The sequence below is a fragment of the Paramormyrops kingsleyae genome, chromosome 4, assembly GCF_048594095.1.
Source record: "Paramormyrops kingsleyae isolate MSU_618 chromosome 4, PKINGS_0.4, whole genome shotgun sequence".
In the NCBI taxonomy this organism is placed as follows: Eukaryota; Metazoa; Chordata; class Actinopteri; order Osteoglossiformes; family Mormyridae; genus Paramormyrops; species Paramormyrops kingsleyae.
Window position 1 is genome coordinate 16,977,885 of NC_132800.1, and position 20,686 is coordinate 16,998,570.

General features: G+C 43.0%; 1 protein-coding gene across 1 annotated transcript in view; it reads left to right on the forward strand.

Annotated features, from left to right (window-relative positions):
• LOC140588912 (tripartite motif-containing protein 16-like) overlaps positions 1-20,686 on the forward strand; it is a 136,546-nt gene extending 115,860 nt beyond the window's left edge. Inside the window, exon 6 of the mRNA XM_072711567.1 lies at positions 19,747-20,686. Coding sequence (XP_072567668.1) covers positions 19,747-20,276 — 530 coding nt within the window. The 3' untranslated portion in view covers positions 20,277-20,686. The remainder of the gene's footprint in view (positions 1-19,746) is intronic.

Below are 20,686 nucleotides of genomic sequence, written 5' to 3' on the forward strand. Positions count from 1 at the left end.
GAGCTGAGAGAGGCTGTGGCCTCAATCACAGTGAGTATGAACCTGAGGAGAAGATAACAGCTGGCTTGTGATCATATTGAATCTTCTTTCAGATTCAATAGATTGCAGATTTACAGACTTGTGGGTATTAATCAAATTAGTGCTGCTGTGGATTATTCTGGTCAGAGATTTAATGGGACAAAGTTGCTAGATATCAGAGTTTAACCAAGTGTTGCAGCAGTAGTAGCTTATTTATTTAGAAAAGTACCATAAAAGGCCCATTTGAGAAAAATGCAACTTTGCACAATCCAGTGTAATGGAAATATAAACCAAAAAGTCACCTCTTAAACTAAGACCTAATGGTGACAACCAACCTGCCCCATACAGCCACCAGTCTCTGCCAAATCCCTGCAGCTGACAGTGTATGAGCTTAATGAGTGATCATTTCCAATCAGTGCTGGCTGGGTTTCAGTAACTGAGGCATCCAGCATGGTGACGCTCCAAACCCCAGCCCTGTGCTGTTTTTATACCTCCTGTCAGCTCACATCACTATTGTACAATAAGGCTCTCTGGAGTTTCAAAAGGGGCCAAATGTAATTTACTGTTCTCTGCTCTCTGTGTCACCAACAGAGCTCAGCACAGTCAGCAGTGAAGGACAGCGAGAGGATCTTCACAGAGATGATCCGCTCCATTGAGAGAAGACGCTCTGAGGTGATACAGCTGATCAGAGATCAGGAGAAGACTGTAGTGAGTCAGGCTGAAGGAGACATGGAGAGACTGAAGCAGGATATTGATGAACTGAAGAGGAGACACTCTGAGCTGGAGCAACTTTCACACACAGAGGATCACATCCATTTCCTCCAGGTAACAGAACAGCTACTTTGACAATAAGAAAACCAGAGTATTCAAATGGATGCATGTTCTCATTTGTATTTCAGCTAGTCTGTCATTTGTCAGATGTTAATGGTGTTAATTACATTACAATACAAATTTGTTTTGATGAAGCTGTTTAATCAGACTGTGTGTCTGTAGAGGTGCCAGGGTCTTCCTGTCACCCCTGAAGCTGGATTTGGACCCAGAATCTCCGTCAGTCCACGCTGCTCTTTTGAGAATATGAGGAAGGTGGTTTCTGAGCTGAAAGATCAACTGGAGAATGTTTGCGAAAAGAAAATGGCAGAGATCCATCTTACAGGTTGATAAATAAAAACATTTTTCTGTCTGATCTTGTTAATATACACCATGCAGAGAGAGTATGTAGTACAGTCAGTCTCACAGTCGTGTGACAAAGTCAGTTTCTGTTTCCAATAAGACTAAATCTTTATGAAAACTAATGAGCTCTAAATTCTACAGGCTACAAAACCCAGATCACGATTCATGTTTCTTCTACATTACAGAATCCTAATATCTGTATTATGTGTAACTTACCATGATTTGCAGTTTGTTAAATTGCCTGTTATTGTCCCTCATAATGATAATAATCTACTGCTGTTGTCTCCACAGTGAGTGAAGTCCATCTCCCACAAGTAAATTCCTTTTACTCACATCCCTGTTTCTCTCTGTCTCCTCCTAGTTACCAAAGACACCATCCTACCGGTATTAGTGCTCAGGACCAGAGCAGAATTCTTACAATGTGAGTCTGTTCACACACACGCTTCTCTCTCCCTGTATGAGGTGGAGTGTGTTTTATTGTGTTTCGTTTTCTTCTGCTAGTGGAGCTTCTCTTTCCCTCTCCTGCTGCCTCCTGGCCTTTCACATTTACATGAGCTGTTTATGTCAGTAGCCTTTGAATCCAACTGCGAAGCAAGGCAAGTTCATTCAGGGTGCTTTTCCACTGCACCAGGTACGGTACATTTGGTACTTTCCCTTTTCCATTGACTTCGGGTCAAGTACCAGTACCAAAAGTTCCAGTACACAAAGTACCCTTTCTTTTTTGGTACCTCGGAACTTTGGGATGGGAATTGCAAACACATTTATTGTTGATTTAAAAGATAATTTTAGAAAGCCTAAAAGCCCAAATAACAAATAAATTTGTAACTGAAAAGAAGTTACATTGTAGAGGCAGCGTATGACTAAACTCCTGCTGATTTAATTTATTGAAAAGCTGCAGCAAACAAGCCCTGATTGTAATGAGCTGACAGTGTTAGCAGACATCAGGTCTTCAGGAAGCTTGTTCCACAGACAGGGAGCATAGAGACTAAAATCTGCTTCACCCCGCTTGGTCTTCATTCTGGGAACACTGAGTAAACCTTTCCCAGATGCCCTCAGGGGTCTGGATGCTTCACAACGTTCAAGGAAATTAGTGCCATTTAGTGTCTTGTAGACAAGTAAAAATATTTTAAAATCAATCCTGTGATGCACAGGAAGCCAGTGCAGTGATTTAAGGACCTGTGTAATATGCTCTACTTCCTTGGTGTTAGTGAGGACTCTGGTGGCAGCATTCTGGATGAGCTGCAGCTGTCTGACTGATTTATTACTAAGACCTGTGAAGACACCATTACAATAGTCTAGCCTTCTGAAAATAAACACATGAACAAGCTTTTCTGTATCTGGTTTAGAGAGAAATCCTTTAATTAATTCTTGCTCTATTTTTAAGGTGGTGGGAGGCTAATTTTGTAATTGTCTTTATGTGACTTGATATTTAGGTCTGAGTCCAGAACTACATCAAGATTTCTAGCTTGACTAGTAGATTTCAGTGTCATGGTTTCATGGTGAGCAATAGCTTTCAGTCTTTCTGACTGAACCAATACAGGGATTTGGGTGCTGGGAACACGGGAGGATGGGCCAGACCCAGGGAAAAGAACATGGACGTGTCAAAGGAAAGAAATTAACAAAACATAACACCTCTTCCCTACCCTGTTAAGATTATAACTAAAACCAAAGATAGAACAGAAAAACCCAGACTACACTAGGCTTACTCACCCGAACATAAATACAGAAGGTGGCACTCGCCCTCTAACCCAATGTGTTTATACAGAGAGAGGACCTACGTGTTAATGTATGTGCGCACACTTCTTACCTGTTCAGTTTCACAAAGGGGGGGGGGGGGGATTGCAGAAGGCAGGAGTCAGTATTTGAATATGATAAGGATGCAACAAACTGGTTTATTTCTTTGAGATACAGTATACTGGGATTTCACATATTGGGCTAGTTTCAGCTTCCACTGGGCAGATTTTAAGCAGACCTTGGGCTGGACCTGGGAACACTGTACTGATGCCTCATTTCCACCAACACAGAGCCAGTACTGGGCTGGTTTTCACTTGCTGCCTTTTAAGAACCTGCCTGCGTTTCCACCGGTTTCAAAAATGAATGTAGGTGAAAGTAAGAGCAAAGGTTCATATGTATTCCGTTATGCTGGAATTACAGACGTTCCTCTACTTATGAATTTTCAACTTACGGACTTTCAGACATACAAACAAAGAGATTTGTAAGTCCACATTGTGTTCATTGGGCTCCCGTTTCCTGTCCGCAACATCAATTTTTTTTTTCTGTGCGCCAATTCCGCCTAGTACGACATTTGGCCCCTACTCCCGCCGCACTGCAGCATAGTGTGCGTACTTCCAGCATCCCAGTTACCACCTTCATCCCAAAGGAAAATGAGTCCAAAAACCTCTTCTTCTCAATCCTGGCTACATGCCTGACCAACTTCCTCCTAGTCAACAATTACATCGATACTGGTTTCCAGAAGGCAGGCGTCCCAGGGTTCCCTGGCTGCGTGGAACATGCTACGATGTTTTGGGAACAAACCCAGAGAGCCAGGCACAGCAAGTCGGACCTGCATGTCGTCTGGTTAGACCTCGCAAACGCCTTCGGCTCAGTTCCCCACCAGCTCATCACCTTCGCCCTGGAGTTTTTCCATGTACCATCAAGCATCCAGAAGCTGATAGCAAACTACTTCAATAGCCTATATGTTTGCTACACAACCTGGGACATCACAACTGCCTGGTACCAGCTGGAGAAGGAAATAGCAATGGGATGTTCCATCTCTTCCATCCTCTTTACATCTGCTTTCCAGATTATCCTGATAGGTGGGAGACAAATGGTTGGAGGGGCAAAGCCCCAAACAGGCCAAAGACTCCTGCCCATATGGAGTTACATGGATGATGTCACCACGCTCCTCCAAACAGCAGCGTGCACAGCAAGACTCCTAAAAAGGCTGGAGGAATTGCTAGCATGGGTCCGCATGAAAATCAAGCCCACAAAGTCCTGCAGCCTCTCAATCCAGAAAGGGGTTAGGAATGACAACATCTGTTTCACCGTGGATGGCGAAAGGATTCCCCTGGTATTGGAAGAAGCAGTGCGAAACCTCGGAAGGCTAAATACGGCTGATCTTTCCGACAAGCATGTGGCCTCAGCCGTTACAACTCAACTCATGGACGGCCTTCACAAGATCAATCAGTGCTCCCTGCCCGGAAAATTCAAGGTTTTGTGCAACCAGTTCACCTTGAACAAACGCATAATGTGGCCACTGAAGCTGTGTGAGATCACCATGACAACAGTCCTGAAACTGGAAGCAAAGGCCAACAATTACATTAGGAAATGGCTCGGCCTTCCCCGCAGCCTCTCCAATGCAGCACTCTTTGGCAAAAATATACTACAGTCCCACTTCAGTCAATCAGCCTGGGCTACAAGAAGGAGAAGGTGAGACTGCTATTTGAGCTAAGAGACTTGCCGGACCTGTCTATCCGAAATGCAGAAAGTGGAATGTAGCACAAGCGGTGGATATAGCCACAGAGAGGCTGAAACACCAGGAGATTGTGGGTTTTATGCAGCCTGGCAGAGCTGGACTAGGATGGGGAACACCAGCACTAAGATGGTCTAAAGCCAACAAGAAGGAGAGGAAAGATCTCATCATCTCCAAGGTAACCAAAATGGATGAGGAACACTACAAAGTTACAGCAGTGAGCCAACAACAGCACGGCAAATGATCCACCTGGGAAGCTGTGACCAGCAGGACCATTACCTGGGCGGATATGAGGAGCTCAGCCCCCGTAACCTTTACACCTGGTATGGCTCAGAAGAACCCTGCTACCTCTGCAGCTCCCCAAACCCAAGCCTCAAGCACATCCTTTGCAGCTGCAAGGCAGCACTGGCACAGGGCAGATATTGATGGTGGCACGACAAAGTCTTGTGCAAGCTGGCTGAGCTGCTGGAGACACGGAGGCAGGAGGTAAACTGTGCCAGCATCCCATCATCCCAGGGATGTATCCAGTTCGTTAGGCAAGGGGGAGTAGCACAGTGCAGCACCAATGCAGCTGAAATTTCCGGTGCAGATCACCAGTTCACCCCTTCGCCCTGACATAGTGCTCTGGTCAGCACCCGCCAAAGTAGTCATTCTGGTGGAGCTGACCGTCCTATGGGAGGAGGAGATGGAGGCTGCCTATGAGAGGAAGAGAGAGAGGTGTGCAGACTTGGCTGCTGCATGCTCTCAAGCCAGCTGGAGGGCTCTTACATTCCCGGTGGAAGTCGGGTGCAGGGGCTTTGCTGGAACATCCATGCAGCGGCTCCTGAAAACCTTTGGTCTCACAGGCCACAGGAAGAGGACAGCAATGCAAGATCTAGCTCATGAGGCAGAGTAAGAGAGCTTCTGGCTCCACAGCTTTCAACATTAATTAACTGCCGACCTCCATGTAGTTCAGCATGTTCTTGCTGGAAATTATTAAGAAACTTCCAGTTCACATTTACCCCATCCATACTGATGGAAAGGAGATTCTTCATGTCTAGTAGGCGCACACAATCCAAAGAATAGAAATATTTTATTTAAACAATTTGACGTGAGAAAGAAAAACTGAAACGATTACACCATGTTTGATTGCAAATTTGCTTATAATTTCAGGAATATTTTAAAACTCCATCTAAAAGCAATAAGCTTCAATTAAATGAACACATCTTGTATCTTTAAATCATCCAAATAACATCCCATGAACAAAAACTCTAACTTACACGTGCTGCAGATCTTCAGCCTTTGAATGTTCCATGAACTGTGATCCAAGATAACGTGACTGGACACCACCAGTAGAGCTTAGATCGGGCCCAAAAAATTAAACCCGATCCTACCCGAGCCCGTGCACCTTGTGTTACACATTAACTGTAATTATGAGCCCGAGCCCGATTTAAACCCGACTATTTTTTAATACGTGAGCCGTTGTAACAGACGTTCTCAACTACAATTCTAAGTTGTTTGAACTACAGAAATTAGTTTAGATTTATCTTAATGAAAAATGCAACAAGGACGAAGAATGTAAACTGCATTGTTTGTAAATATTCGTATAATATTCGAATATTTGCTGCATTGCTAAAATATTCGTATAATATTTATTGTAACTGGCATTAATCTGTCAGTTTGAATTTGTTCTCTTATTGTTGTTCTTGTACCTTTAATTATGCTAAGCCTATAACAACGTGTACTAAAGTAACGGAACTAAGGTAATAGCGGAACTGTTGTTCTGATCAGTGTTGCCAACTTAGCGACTTTGACCTTTGTCGCTAGATTTAGCGACTTTTCAGACCCCCTTGACGACTTTTTTTCAAAAAAGCGCCTAGCGACAAATCTAGCGACTTTTGGACAAACCTTAGCAACTTTCCAAATGTCGCCAGTACTGTCCTGTAAGCGCGAGGTCTTGCTTTCCCAGTACAGTTACTCATCTCCCTGTGTCTGCTCTGATCAGTGAGCGCTAGCTCCGGCTGAAAGGAGCAGCATATTCCCGTGACCGCACGGCAGCTGACATAGATGTGAATGAGCAAACGGTGTTGCCACGGACCAATCACTTTACCTGCTTCTCCTTTGCTTGAAATAAAACTATTTAATTTGACCGTTTCTTCTTATTTATTTATTTTTTCTTCTGATGCACTTATATTACTCACTGTTACAGAGCTTAAGTTCATTCCAGTTTCTGAACTCGTCTGAGATCGTTTACTGAGCTACATCTGATTGACTGTACGTGATTCTACTTACTCATACACAACTTAATTAAACTTATTAAACTCATATACACATAAAAAACATATATACGTATAATATAAATGTTGTCTGAAAGAAAATATGTAACGTAATTGATAGTTTTATATTGGACACATGAGGAAGGATTAGGGAAAACACGAAGAATGCAAATACGACGTAATTACGTCATCAATATGCAATTATACGCATGACGTCATCTAGCGACATTTGGCGACTTTTCGAGCAGACTTTAGCTACTTTCCATTGAAAATAGTTGGCAACACTGGTTCTGATGTCCGCAATTATTGAGACACGTTTAGAAGAAAAGCACGTTTTCACTTATCCAGTTCGCTTGCTGCTGGAACCAGTTTGTGTGCTCGGCATCGAACTTTAAGTAAAGGGTTAAGAAAAAGGTTAAATCCTTCCGTAAGCAGCCAACGAGGTATGTGTTAATTAAGTTTTAGTTAAGTTTGTTGTATTTAGCCATGTAAATGCTAACTGAGGTTCGTGTTAACTGTATATGAATTCTCTAAGCTGTCTTTATTGTTATTTATGTTTATATTTCATTTGAATTTCAATGTTTGTTAGCTAATATTGTAAGTAAATGTGCTTGATTTTGTGTTTCCGTATCTGTATTTAGTTCTCACGTCTGCCATGATGGTGATAATAACGAAGCCACTGTCTTTCGAATAAACCGTCGGCTCAGTTAAATGCAAAGGACTCTTGTGCTCGTGTCTTACGGGAGAGAGCTACATTTATAATTATGGCATAGCTCTCCACCCAATTAGGCTAATTAAGTAATGATTTAAAAAAAAAAAAACACACACAAATGCTTGATCATGGCCCGGCCCGGCCCGAAGATAGTGGCCGGGTCGGGCCGGGTCAAGTCTGGGCTCGGCCTCGGGCAGAGAATCTAAACTCTAACCACCAGCCTCCCAAAATCGAACATGGACATCTAGTCGTTTATTTTTTGTTGACCGGTTGAAACTTTCATCAAACATCAGTACAAATGGTCCTGCATTGTTAGCTGCAGAAATCAGTTCGTTTTTGAAGTGTGGGGCAAGTCAAAACTTTAAAATGTACCTAGTTTTGTCCTTTCCACAGGTGGTAGATTACCGCGGTTAAGTTAGCCTCATATTCGATATTCAGTTTTCTAGCTTCAATAACTTTTCACGGAAGTAAGGTGGGACGTTATTAATCACAGAATCGTGTTGTCCAGTACGCAGGCTAAGATGCACACCGATTATTTTTGCGCTTCAAACCATTTCCTGATTTGTGCAAAATCGTGTTAATAGCTAATAAATTAGGTGCTGTCAGCTGTAATGACATGGTGCTTTAGCATTTTGGGCTCATGGCGACTGATGCACACCCCCTTGTTTCCCAGATTGCTTTACGTACGATTTTTAATTAATTTTTGAATGTTCGAATGTATCCGTGTAATGCGAAATGGGATAATACATGAATGGGTTAATAACTTTAAAACTAGACAAGACAGGCACTTCTAGTGAAGTGTGCTTTTATCAGTGGACTACAGGGAACAATGCACACCCCTTGGATTTTCAGAATAACTTTCTCTCTAACAGCTATTAATTAATACATTGTATGCAAATTACATGGCATAGGGGCAATGCACTAAAGGGTTAATAGCTCTGGAACAAAATGGGACAGCCATGTCCTATGAAGTGTGCATGGATCAGAGGACTCTGGGGGACAATGCACACCCCTTGTATTTTCAGAATAACTTTCTCTCTAACAGCTATTAATTAATACATTGCATGCATATTACTTGGCATAGGGGCAATGCACTAAAGGGTTAATAGCTCTGGAACGAAATGGGACAGCCATGTCCCATATAGTGTGCATGGATCAGGGGAACCTGGGGGACAATGCACACCCCTTGCATTTTCAGATTATTTTTGTCTGTAATAGTTATTTGTTAATATATTGCATCCACTTAAAGTGCAATGGGGCAACACACTAAAGGGGTAATAGCTCTGAAACAAAATGGGACAGCCATGTCCAATTGAGTGTGCTTTCATCAGTGGAGTCTGGGGGACAATGCACACCCCTTGGATTTTCAAGATCACTTTCTGTCTAGCAGTTGCAGGTTTGAAAAACATGCTTAACAGTTAGGCACATCTGCAAATGTCAGCATGTACTTCCAAATATACAATCTTCCCTCATGATTTGTTATATATATATATATATATATATATATATATATATATATATATATATACAGTCATTGACAAAAGTCTTGTCACATAAGGACATAGTAACTTAAAAAGGCATATAACTATTTCTAATCAATCAATTGTTACATTAAATGGATCAATTTAATGCCAAGGGCTTTCACATTAATAACTGGGTACAAAATGAAACAGTCAAAAAGTGTCCTGATGTTCACAGCTTGTTAAAGTCCATAACACCTGTTTTTGCAAGGACAAAAGTCTTGTCATGTTTTTTAATTATTCAACCAATCACAAATTAGAGGTTCACCTGTGACAAATATTGTAATTAACATAATCCCAGGTGTGTATAAACAGAACCCCAGCACACCAGACCTTCACTTGAAGTGCAGCCTGGCTTCTGACAACATGCCAAAGATTCAACCACAGACCAAGTCTGCTGCTGAGGTGGCAGACGTCATTAATGTATCCGAACATCAAGTGGAGAGGATTAAAAAAAGATATAAAGACACTGGTGATGTTTATGACAAGCCCAGGTCAGGCAGACCCCGTAAGACAACTCTTTGAGAGGACCGTTTGTTGCTTCGAAAGTCCAGGGCCAACCCTTTTTCAACTGCAGCAGAGCTACATCAGAACTGGTCACCAGAAACCGCTGTGTCTACAAGAACAGTTTCTCGAATTCTCGCACGCAGTGGTCTCCATGCTCAAATTAGTGCTCAGAAACCAGCATTAACAAGAACACAACAAAAAAAGCATGTGGAATTTGCCAAGGCCCACAGCTTGCAGCGAGGATGGACAGAGGCAAAGTGGCAGAAGGTTGATTTTTCTGACGAATCATCCATTGAACTACATACCAAATGCCACAAATACTGCAGGAGACCTATTGGAACAAGCATTAACTCAAAATTCACCCAGAAAACAGTCAAGTTTGGTGGAGGAAAAATCATGGTTTGGGGTTACATCCATGGGGGTGTTCAAGAGATCTGCAGAGTGGATGGCAACATCAACAGCCTGAAGTATCAAGATATTCTTGCTGCCCATTACATTCCAAACCATAAGAGAGGGCAAATTCTGCAGAAGGATGGCGCTCCTTCTCATACTTCAGCCTCCACATTGAAGTTCCTGAAACTGAAGAGGATCAAGGTGCTCCAGGATTGGCCTGCCCAGTCACCAGACATGAACATTATTGAGCATGTCTGGGGTAAGATGAAGGAGGAGGCTTGGAAGACGAAACCAAAGAATCTAGACAAACCCTGGGAGTCCTGCAAAATTGCTTTCTTTGCCATTCCTGATGACTTCATCAACAAGTTATTTCAGTCATTGCCAAGACGTATGGATGTGGTCCTCCAAGCTCATGGGAGTCATACACATTATTAATTTTTTTTCCCAAGGCACCATGACTTTATGTTCTGATGTTATTGTAGCATGTTTGTGTATTCTAAATGAAGTATATGTATAATTTCTACATTATTTTTGCATATGACAAGACTTTTATCCAGGCAAAAGTTGACCTTTCTGTCCTAATTACATGACAAAACTCAATGAATGATGCAAAACTTTATTTTGGTATAATAAGCATAATCTAGAGGGCTTTGCCTTTTCTCATAAGCCATTTCTGATTCCAACTGATTAACTACAGGTCAAGTTATTATTTGTTGTTCCTACAACTTGGTTAAGCGACAAGACTTTTGTCAGGCACTGTATATATATACACACACTGCCCAAAAAAATTAAAGGAACGCTTATTATTATTATTAGTCTGATTTTTTAACTATATTTAGTGATCCAATTTCTCCTTGAGAGTACTTTTGTTTTTAACACAATTTTTTTAGGTCTTCTTAAACTACTGCAAGATTGCAGCACACCTGACAGGATGCCAACATCTTGAAAAGATGTCACAATAAATGTTATTAACAAAAGATTAAAAGTGGAATAATAAATACACCAGAATCCTGATGCATAACGTTGCCACTTTGTGGTCCGAGTTCATTTGGAACATTGAAAATATCAATAGGAATATAGCCTGGACTATGAGTAACAAATATTGGATAAGTAAAAGTATTTATCCCTTTTAATTGTTATTATTATTATTATTATTATTATTATTATTATAAGTATAACAATAATAAGATGGACCAGGGCATCACTGAGCTCCTGGACAGTCTCAGGTGCAGACTGGAAGGACCGAAACATAATGTCCCAGAGGTGTCCTATTGGATTTAGGTCAGGTGAGCATGGGGGCCAGTCATTGGTATCAATTCCTTCATCCTCCAGGAACTGCCTGCATACTCTCGCCACATTAAGCTGGGCATCGTCGTGCACCAGGTTGAACCCAGGACCCACTGCACCAGCATAGGGTCTGACGATGGGTCCAAGGATTTCATCCCGATATCTAATGGCAGTCAAGGTGCCGTTGTCTAGCCTGTAGAGGTCTGTGTGTCCCTCCATGGATATGCCTCCCCAGACCATCACTGACCCACCACCAAACCGGTCATGCTGAATAATGTCACAGGCAGCATAACGTACTCCACGGCTTCTCCAGACCCTTTCACGTCTATTCACATGTGCTCAGAGTGAATCTGCTCTCATCTGTGAAAAGCACTGGGTGCCAGTATTGGACCTGCCAGTTCTGGTATTCTATGGCAAATGCCAATCGAGCTCCACAGTGCCAGGCAGTGAGCACAGGGTTCACTAGAGGATGTTGGGCCCTCAGGCCACCCTCATGAAGTCTGATTCTGATTGTTTGGCCAGAGACATTCACACCAGTGGCCTGCTGGAGGTCATTCTGTAGGGCTCTGGCAGTGCTCATCCTGTTCCTCCTTGAACAAAGGAACAGATACTGGTCCTGCTGATGGGTTAAGGACCTTCTATGGCCTTGTCTAGCTCTCCTAGAGTAACTGCCTGTCTCCTGGAATCTCCTCCATGCCCTTGAGACTGTGCTGGGAGACACAGCAAACCTTCTGGCAATGGCACATACTGATGCACCATCCTGGAGGAGTTGGACTAACTGTGCAACCTCTGTAGGGTCCAGGTATTGCCTCATGCTTCCAGTAGTGACACTGACTGTAGCCAAATGCAAAACTAGTGAAAAAACAGTCAGAAAAGTTGAGGAGGGAAAAATGTCAGTGGCCCCCACCTGGTAAGCCATTCCTGTTTTGGGGGTCGTCTCATTGTTGCCCCTCTAGTGCACCTGTTCTTAATTTCATTAACACCAAACTGATTAACAACCCCCTCTGCTACTTAACTGACCAGATGAATATCCAAGAATTTTAGTTTACTTGATGCTATACTCTGATTAATAAGCGTTCCTTTAATTTTTTTGGGCAGTGTGTGTATATATATACAGTGCCTGACAAAAGTCTTGTCGCTTAACCAAGTTGTAGGAACAACAAATAATAACTTGACCTGTAGTTAATCAGTTGGAATCAGAAATGGCTTATGAGAAAAGGCAAAGCCCTCTAGATTATGCTTATTATACCAAAATAAAGTTTTGCATCATTCATTGAGTTTTGTCATGTAATTAGGACAGAAAGGTCAACTTTTGCCTGGATAAAAGTCTTGTCATATGCAAAAATAATGTAGAAATTATACATATACTTCATTTAGAATACACAAACATGCTACAATAACATCAGAACATAAAGTCATGGTGCCTTGGGAAAAAAAATTAATAATGTGTATGACTCCCATGAGCTTGGAGGACCACATCCATACGTCTTGGCAATGACTGAAATAACTTGTTGATGAAGTCATCAGGAATGGCAAAGAAAGCAATTTTGCAGGACTCCCAGGGTTTGTCTAGATTCTTTGGTTTCGTCTTCCAAGCCTCCTCCTTCATCTTACCCCAGACATGCTCAATAATGTTCATGTCTGGTGACTGGGCAGGCCAATCCTGGAGCACCTTGATCCTCTTCAGTTTCAGGAACTTCAATGTGGAGGCTGAAGTATGAGAAGGAGCGCCATCCTTCTGCAGAATTTGCCCTCTCTTATGGTTTGGAATGTAATGGGCAGCAAGAATATCTTGATACTTCAGGCTGTTGATGTTGCCATCCACTCTGCAGATCTCTTGAACACCCCCATGGATGTAACCCCAAACCATGATTTTTCCTCCACCAAACTTGACTGTTTTCTGGGTGAATTTTGAGTTAATGCTTGTTCCAATAGGTCTCCTGCAGTATTTGTGGCATTTGGTATGTAGTTCAATGGATGATTCGTCAGAAAAATCAACCTTCTGCCACTTTGCCTCTGTCCATCCTCGCTGCAAGCTGTGGGCCTTGGCAAATTCCACATGCTTTTTTTGTTGTGTTCTTGTTAATGCTGGTTTCTGAGCACTAATTTGAGCATGGAGACCACTGCGTGCGAGAATTCGAGAAACTGTTCTTGTAGACACAGCGGTTTCTGGTGACCAGTTCTGATGTAGCTCTGCTGCAGTTGAAAAAGGGTTGGCCCTGGACTTTCGAAGCAACAAACGGTCCTCTCAAAGAGTTGTCTTACGGGGTCTGCCTGACCTGGGCTTGTCATAAACATCACCAGTGTCTTTATATCTTTTTTTAATCCTCTCCACTTGATGTTCGGATACATTAATGACGTCTGCCACCTCAGCAGCAGACTTGGTCTGTGGTTGAATCTTTGGCATGTTGTCAGAAGCCAGGCTGCACTTCAAGTGAAGGTCTGGTGTGCTGGGGTTCTGTTTATACACACCTGGGATTATGTTAATTACAATATTTGTCACAGGTGAACCTCTAATTTGTGATTGGTTGAATAATTAAAAAACATGACAAGACTTTTGTCCTTGCAAAAACAGGTGTTATGGACTTTAACAAGCTGTGAACATCAGGACACTTTTTGACTGTTTCATTTTGTACCCAGTTATTAATGTGAAAGCCCTTGGCATTAAATTGATCCATTTAATGTAACAATTGATTGATTAGAAATAGTTATATGCCTTTTTAAGTTACTATGTCCTTATGTGACAAGACTTTTGTCAATGACTGTATATATATATATATATATATATATATATATATATATATATATATATATATATATATATATAAACAAATCATGAGGGAAGATTGTATATTTGGAAGTACATGCTGACATTTGCAGATGTGCCTAACTGTTAAGCATGTTTTTCAAACCTGCAACTGCTAGACAGAAAGTGATCTTGAAAATCCAAGGGGTGTGCATTGTCCCCCAGACTCCACTGATGAAAGCACACTCAATTGGACATGGCTGTCCCATTTTGTTTCAGAGCTATTACCCCTTTAGTGTGTTGCCCCATTGCACTTTAAGTGGATGCAATATATTAACAAATAACTATTACAGACAAAAATAATCTGAAAATGCAAGGGGTGTGCATTGTCCCCCAGGTTCCCCTGATCCATGCACACTATATGGGACATGGCTGTCCCATTTCGTTCCAGAGCTATTAACCCTTTAGTGCATTGCCCCTATGCCAAGTAATATGCATGCAATGTATTAATTAATAGCTGTTAGAGAGAAAGTTATTCTGAAAATCCAAGGGGTGTGCATTGTCCCCCAGAGTCCTCTGATCCATGCACACTTCATAGGACATGGCTGTCCCATTTTGTTCCAGAGCTATTAACCCTTTAGTGCATTGCCCCTATGCCATGTAATTTGCATACAATGTATTAATTAATAGCTGTTAGAGAGAAAGTTATTCTGAAAATGCAAGGGGTGTGCATTGTCCCCCAGAGTCCTCTGATCCATGCACACTTCATAGGACATGGCTGTCCCATTTTGTTCCAGAGCTATTAACCCTTTAGTGCATTGCCCCTATACCATGTAATATGCATGCAATGCATTAATTAATAGCTGTTAGAGAGAAAGTTATTCCGAAAATCTAAGGGGTGTGCATTGTTCCCTGTAGTCCACTGATAAAAGCACACTTCACTAGATGTGCCTGTCTCGTCTAGTTTTAAAGTTATTAACCCATTCATGTATTGTCCCATTGCACATTATACGGATACGTTCGAACATTCAAAAATTAATTAAAAATCGTACGTAAAGCAATCTGGGAAACAAAGGGGTGTGCAACAGTCGCCATGAGCCCAAAATGCTAACCGACCATGTCATTACAGCTGACAGGACCTATTTTATTAGCTATTAACGCGATTTTGCACAAATCACGAAATGGTTTGAAGCGACAAAATAACCGGTGTGCATCGTTGTCTGTGGACTGGACAACACGATTTTATCACTAAAAACGCCCCACCTTACTTCCGTGAAAAGTTATTGAAGCTAGAATACTGAATATCGAATCTGAGGCTAACTTAACCGCGGTTGAAAGATTTGGCTATTTCTGAATCCAAAAACATTGCCTAGAACAACTCAGAAACACCTTCATTGGATGCGTATGAGTGGTGCTGCACGGCAGTGTTCAGACACCAGAGAACCTCCCCCTGCAGTGTCGCACTCGATCCAAATGACGCTCGAAGAGTGCTCGATGTTCCGACGGTAGTGTTCACTACAGCTGCAGTTGTGCTGTTTGTGGTGGTCGCGGTAGTTGCTGAAGACATTACGTTGTTGATTACAGAAAAGTAACTAGCCACAGTTGACTGTGTCTACCTCTTACACCTGATTTGTGGCTGTCTGACTGCATGTGAGATTTCACACAGAAATCTTCTTTTCAAACATCTGGTTTTCCGACAACTCTGCACGACCGGTCGGAAGCTCATACATGAGTGGAAAATTAAAATGCAAATGGTGCTATTTCACTTTAATTTTCATTTTTGCAGGTTTTTTGCGCACAGACTTTGAAAACTAAATAGCAAATTGGAGATTGTATTTTCTTTTTATCATTTTCATTTTATTTTTTGCAGAAAATACCTCCCATAGTTTTGACATACAACGTTCAATAAAACTGGGGGGGGGGTTGTACAATCACTGCCTACACAGTGAGCTGCTAATTTTGTGGTACTGCTGCAGCATCCTCTGTACAGACACTACTCACTTAACGGCCGAGTTCCATTCCTATGACTAGGTCATTAAGATAATCCAGAGTCTTTTTTATTATTGCTTTAGACTTCAATCAGGCAAATCTGAAGCGAGTTTCCCCCAAATTCTTCCAACATGTGAACTTCCCAGCTAGAGAGAGAATCTGTCTGGACAATGTTTGTACAACGTTTGTGACCTGCAAGGCGCTTCCCCCCCTCACCTCGGCTACTCAGACCATGTCACTGTGTTCATGGTTCCTGCATATAAATCCCTGCTGAAACACAACAAACCAGTCAGTAAGAGTGTGGCCAGCTGGTGCCGTCTCAGCTCTCCAAGACTGCTTTGAATCTACTGACTGGGACATTTTTAAGGAGGCTGCTATAAATGGTGATGCCATTAACCTGGAGGAGTATATAAACTCTGTGATCGATGACCACGAGAGCCGACCAAAAGCCCTGGATGATGAGGGAAGTGCTCACACAGCTAAGAATCAGAAATGCAGCTTTAAGACCTAAAGACAAGGCTGCCCTCAGGACGTCCAGAGGCAACCTGTCCCGAGCTATGAGGATAGCCAATCAGGCACATGCACAGAGGATCAATGAACATTTTAATTGCACCAAAGACACACGCCGCATATGGCAGGGAATTCAGCCAATCACGATCTACAAGCCCAACCCACACATCAGTGGTAGTGATGTCTCCCTTCCAGAAGAGCTAAACAGCTTTTTTTGCAGACTCTGATGTACAGAATAAGGAGCCGACGACAAGTTACTCTGTCTGTCCACAGCTGAAGTGAGGAGTACTCTATCCAGAGTCAACCCACACAAAGCTGCAGGACCTGACAACATACCTGGCCGTGTGCTGAGAGAATGCACTGACCACCTGGCTGGTGTCCTCACAGACATTTTCAACACCTCTTTAAACCAGTCGTCTGTCCCAGCATGCTTCACATCAACCACCATCGTCCCAGTGCTGAAGAAGCCATCAGTGACCGGCCTGAATGACTACTGCTCCATAGCACTCATGTCAATCATCATGAAGCGCTTCGAACGGCTGGTCATGGCAGACATAAAGACCAATCTTCCTACCTCTCTAGACCCTCTCCAATCTGCATACTGGTCCAACAGGTCTACAGGGGACACCGTAGCCTCTGCCCGTCACCTTTCCCTGACACATTTGGATAAGAGAATCACATATGTTAGAATGTTATTCATGGACTTCAATATGTCCTTCAAACGCTGATTGTGGACCTGAGGGGGTTAAGCTTGAACACCACTCTCTGCAACTGGATCTCGGATTTCAGGTGTTTCAGGGCATGTCCAACTGGCAGGAGGCCCCGGGGCAGACCCAGAGATTATATATTATATATATACCCTGAGATATTATATATAATATATACTACATTATAGATTATATATTATATATATGTTATATATATTAGATTAGATAAGTGGCACAAAATGGATGGATGGATGAAACTGTATTGAAAAATAACGCTACTTATGAAAGTAGGCAAGTAAGAATTTCAAGTTAAAATTCCATTGTACTTTGTACATATGACACTGCTTTCTTATAAACTTATACTGCCATTAAATTTTGAAGCCGCTGTTCACAGAAGGACAAAATAGTGTTTGGAATATTTTCTTTCTTGCCTCTGAAAATATACAGTTCTTCTGGCCGCTCATTCTTAAAAAATAAGATGCTACTTTAATACTATCTGTACCGTATGTAAAGACAATGTCCTGTGACAAAACGTGACCATACTGCCACCCCAATTTCTGGTGGTACTGCACCTTGCACATGCATCACGTTATCCTCATGTAGCTGCACAGACGAAGCACGGTAGTTTACAAACCCTACAGGCAATTTACAAGGTGATAAAACTGCTACATACATATAAATGCGTATGCATGTGTGTGCAGCCTTGTTCCGAACTGAAAATCTCACGCCAGCCAGTTGATCAAAGTTGACAGCCCTGTGAACTGGCGCTTTGAATTTGTAAAACGTACACAAGCATGCTTGTGTATGTGTGCGCCTGTTTGTCTATACGCATGTGTCAGGTTGGGTCTTAGACTCCACCTGGAATAACATCTCAGGCTCTATTCCCCCCCGCCACACTCCCTGCCGGTGGATGGGGCCTCCGGCTGCCGATGCGTTGGTGGCTCTCGATGTCCGGGGTTGGATGCTCTGGTGTGTGCTGGCTCACTCTCGGCGGTTGCCTGACGGGGCCTGGCCCTCCCGGCTCTGTCGGGCCCTGGCTGGGGGGTGGGGGGGCCCTTGGATCTCTGGTCCCGGGCTCCGTTCTGCCCTGGTGTGGCCGGCTGTCGGAAGAGCCTGCGGGCTCGCCCCCACGGCCCCTTGGGGCTCCTGCAATGTGGCTGCCAGATGACCCCCCACCGGAACTATCCTCTGCCCTTTTCTGGGTGTCTGGGGCCTGGGTCTCCTCCATGTCAGCTTCATGTCCTGGGGGGGCGGGGCTGTGGCTCCCCACACACACTACTAGACATTTACATGGAGAAACCTTATGAACACCAGCGCACTGACACACACAGGTGTGCACACAGGTGCACATGGACGCGCGCTGTCTTGATAGGCTGTTGCTTCTGGGCATGTGTTGTAATGCTGGGTGTGTGTGCTGTTCAATAACATTTAACGTTTGATTTTCGATGTGATTCGTACAGATGTTGGTTGTTGTTTTCTCTCTTCAGCAGACATTGAAGCAGATTCAGTTTTTTCTTTTTTTTCTTTTTCTCTCTCTCTCCCTCTCTCTCTCTATCCCCCTTCTTCTCCTCCCCCCCCCCCTCGCTCCCTCTCCTTCTCTTGAGGAAGTATGAGGAAGTAAATAAAAACAAACAAATAAATAGATAGATAAATAAATAAATACTTAAATGGAAATAAAGCAGTCCTCTGCAGAGGGGGGGTGGTGGAGAGGGAAAAAAAAGAGTTTGTAAAACGTAGGGAAATATACACAGACCTCACTGCTGTGGTACGTGTGCAGGGAATACGAGAATAATAATTTACTAATAATAATACTTAAATATGGCAAGAGCAAAGTACACAGCTTAACCGGAGAACTATGCACGTTTCCGTGTACGCATGCGCGGTGCAGATACGCGAGTGTTGCGCTTTGCGGAGAACCAGCCTAGATGCGTCCGCGTCCGCGTTGGGAGCATCGCGTCGGCTCGCTGCTGGAGAGAGGTGTGTGTCCAAAGTGGTTTGAAAGAAGTTCATATTGTGACGTAAAGACAAGCTCACTTTTAGTGGTAATCTGTGTCGTATAATTTTATGGTTAACATGTTTGATAAATGCTGTTTGTAATTTTATTTACCTGTAATTAAGCCTATTAGTTTAACACGCGCATCATTTTGGCGCGTCTTCCCGCCGGCGTCGCGCGGGTATCCGACATTTCCTGAGGTATTTCACATACTTGAATTCCTGCTTCGTTTTTATATTTTGTGTATCGTACAGAATAATAGAGCGCAGGCTAAAGTGCAGTTCGGTCCCCAGCTAGTCTCACAGCGCAGGGGGCAGCCGGAGCGCCGCAGACTCGGGAGTATATTGGGAATAAAATGTGTGTATTGGAGCGAGTTCTGTGTTAGTGAGTGTGTGAGGTGTGACAGTGATAATGATGGAGATGCTGGGCTTCCTGATGGGATTAATCGCTCTTCCTCCTGCTTACAGACTCCTGCCAGCTGACGCTGGACCCCAACACAGCAAACAGAGTCCTGTCTCTGTCAGGGGGGAACAGGAAGGTGACATGGGGGACAGAGCAGCAGCCATATCCTGATCATCCAGAGAGATTTGACTACTGGTACCAAGTTCTGTGCAGAGAGAGTCTGACTGGTCGCTGTTACTGGGAGGCTAAGTGGAGTGGAGATGGAGCCCTGATAGCAGTGACTTATAAAGGAATCAGGAGGAAAGGAAACAGTGACTGTCGGCTTGGAGTCAATGACAAGTCATGGATGCTGATCTGCTCTCCTGACAGTTACGCTGTCTGTCACAATAATAAACCAACTGTCATACCCATAAAGCGCTCAGGCTCCCGCAGAGTAGGAGTGTATCTGGACCAGGCGGCTGGTACTCTGTCCTTCTACAGAGTCTCCTCTGATGGACTGACCCTCCTGTACAGCTTCACCTCCTCATTCACTGAACCCCTCTATCCAGGGTTTGCGGTTTATAACTCCTCCGTGTCCCTGTGCATGCTGGGATAGCTCACTGTGTGCTGGAGGAATCATTTTTACCTTATCAGAGTGTCACATGTCGCTGCTTCTCCATGACAAAAAGGTGAAATCTCTGCTTTTTAACCAGTATAACCGTTTTTACTCTGTCTGAAGTGTGACGTATGCCAAAAATAAATGTTTGTTCAGCTTGCCAAACCCATGCAGAATATGACTGTTTTTCTCTGACTTGTGTTCTATGTTGACTGTGAATGCACAAAAACTGCCAAAACAAAATCATAGTACATGCAGCTGTACCAATAAAGTGAATTCTGATTATGAATAAAATAAAATGTAATGAAATGTAATCCTGATGAGTATGAGGGAGCTTTTCCCCTCCCCTCTATATGTACATTTTATATATTTCTGTCTGTATTTTGTATTTGCTACCTGTACACTGACAA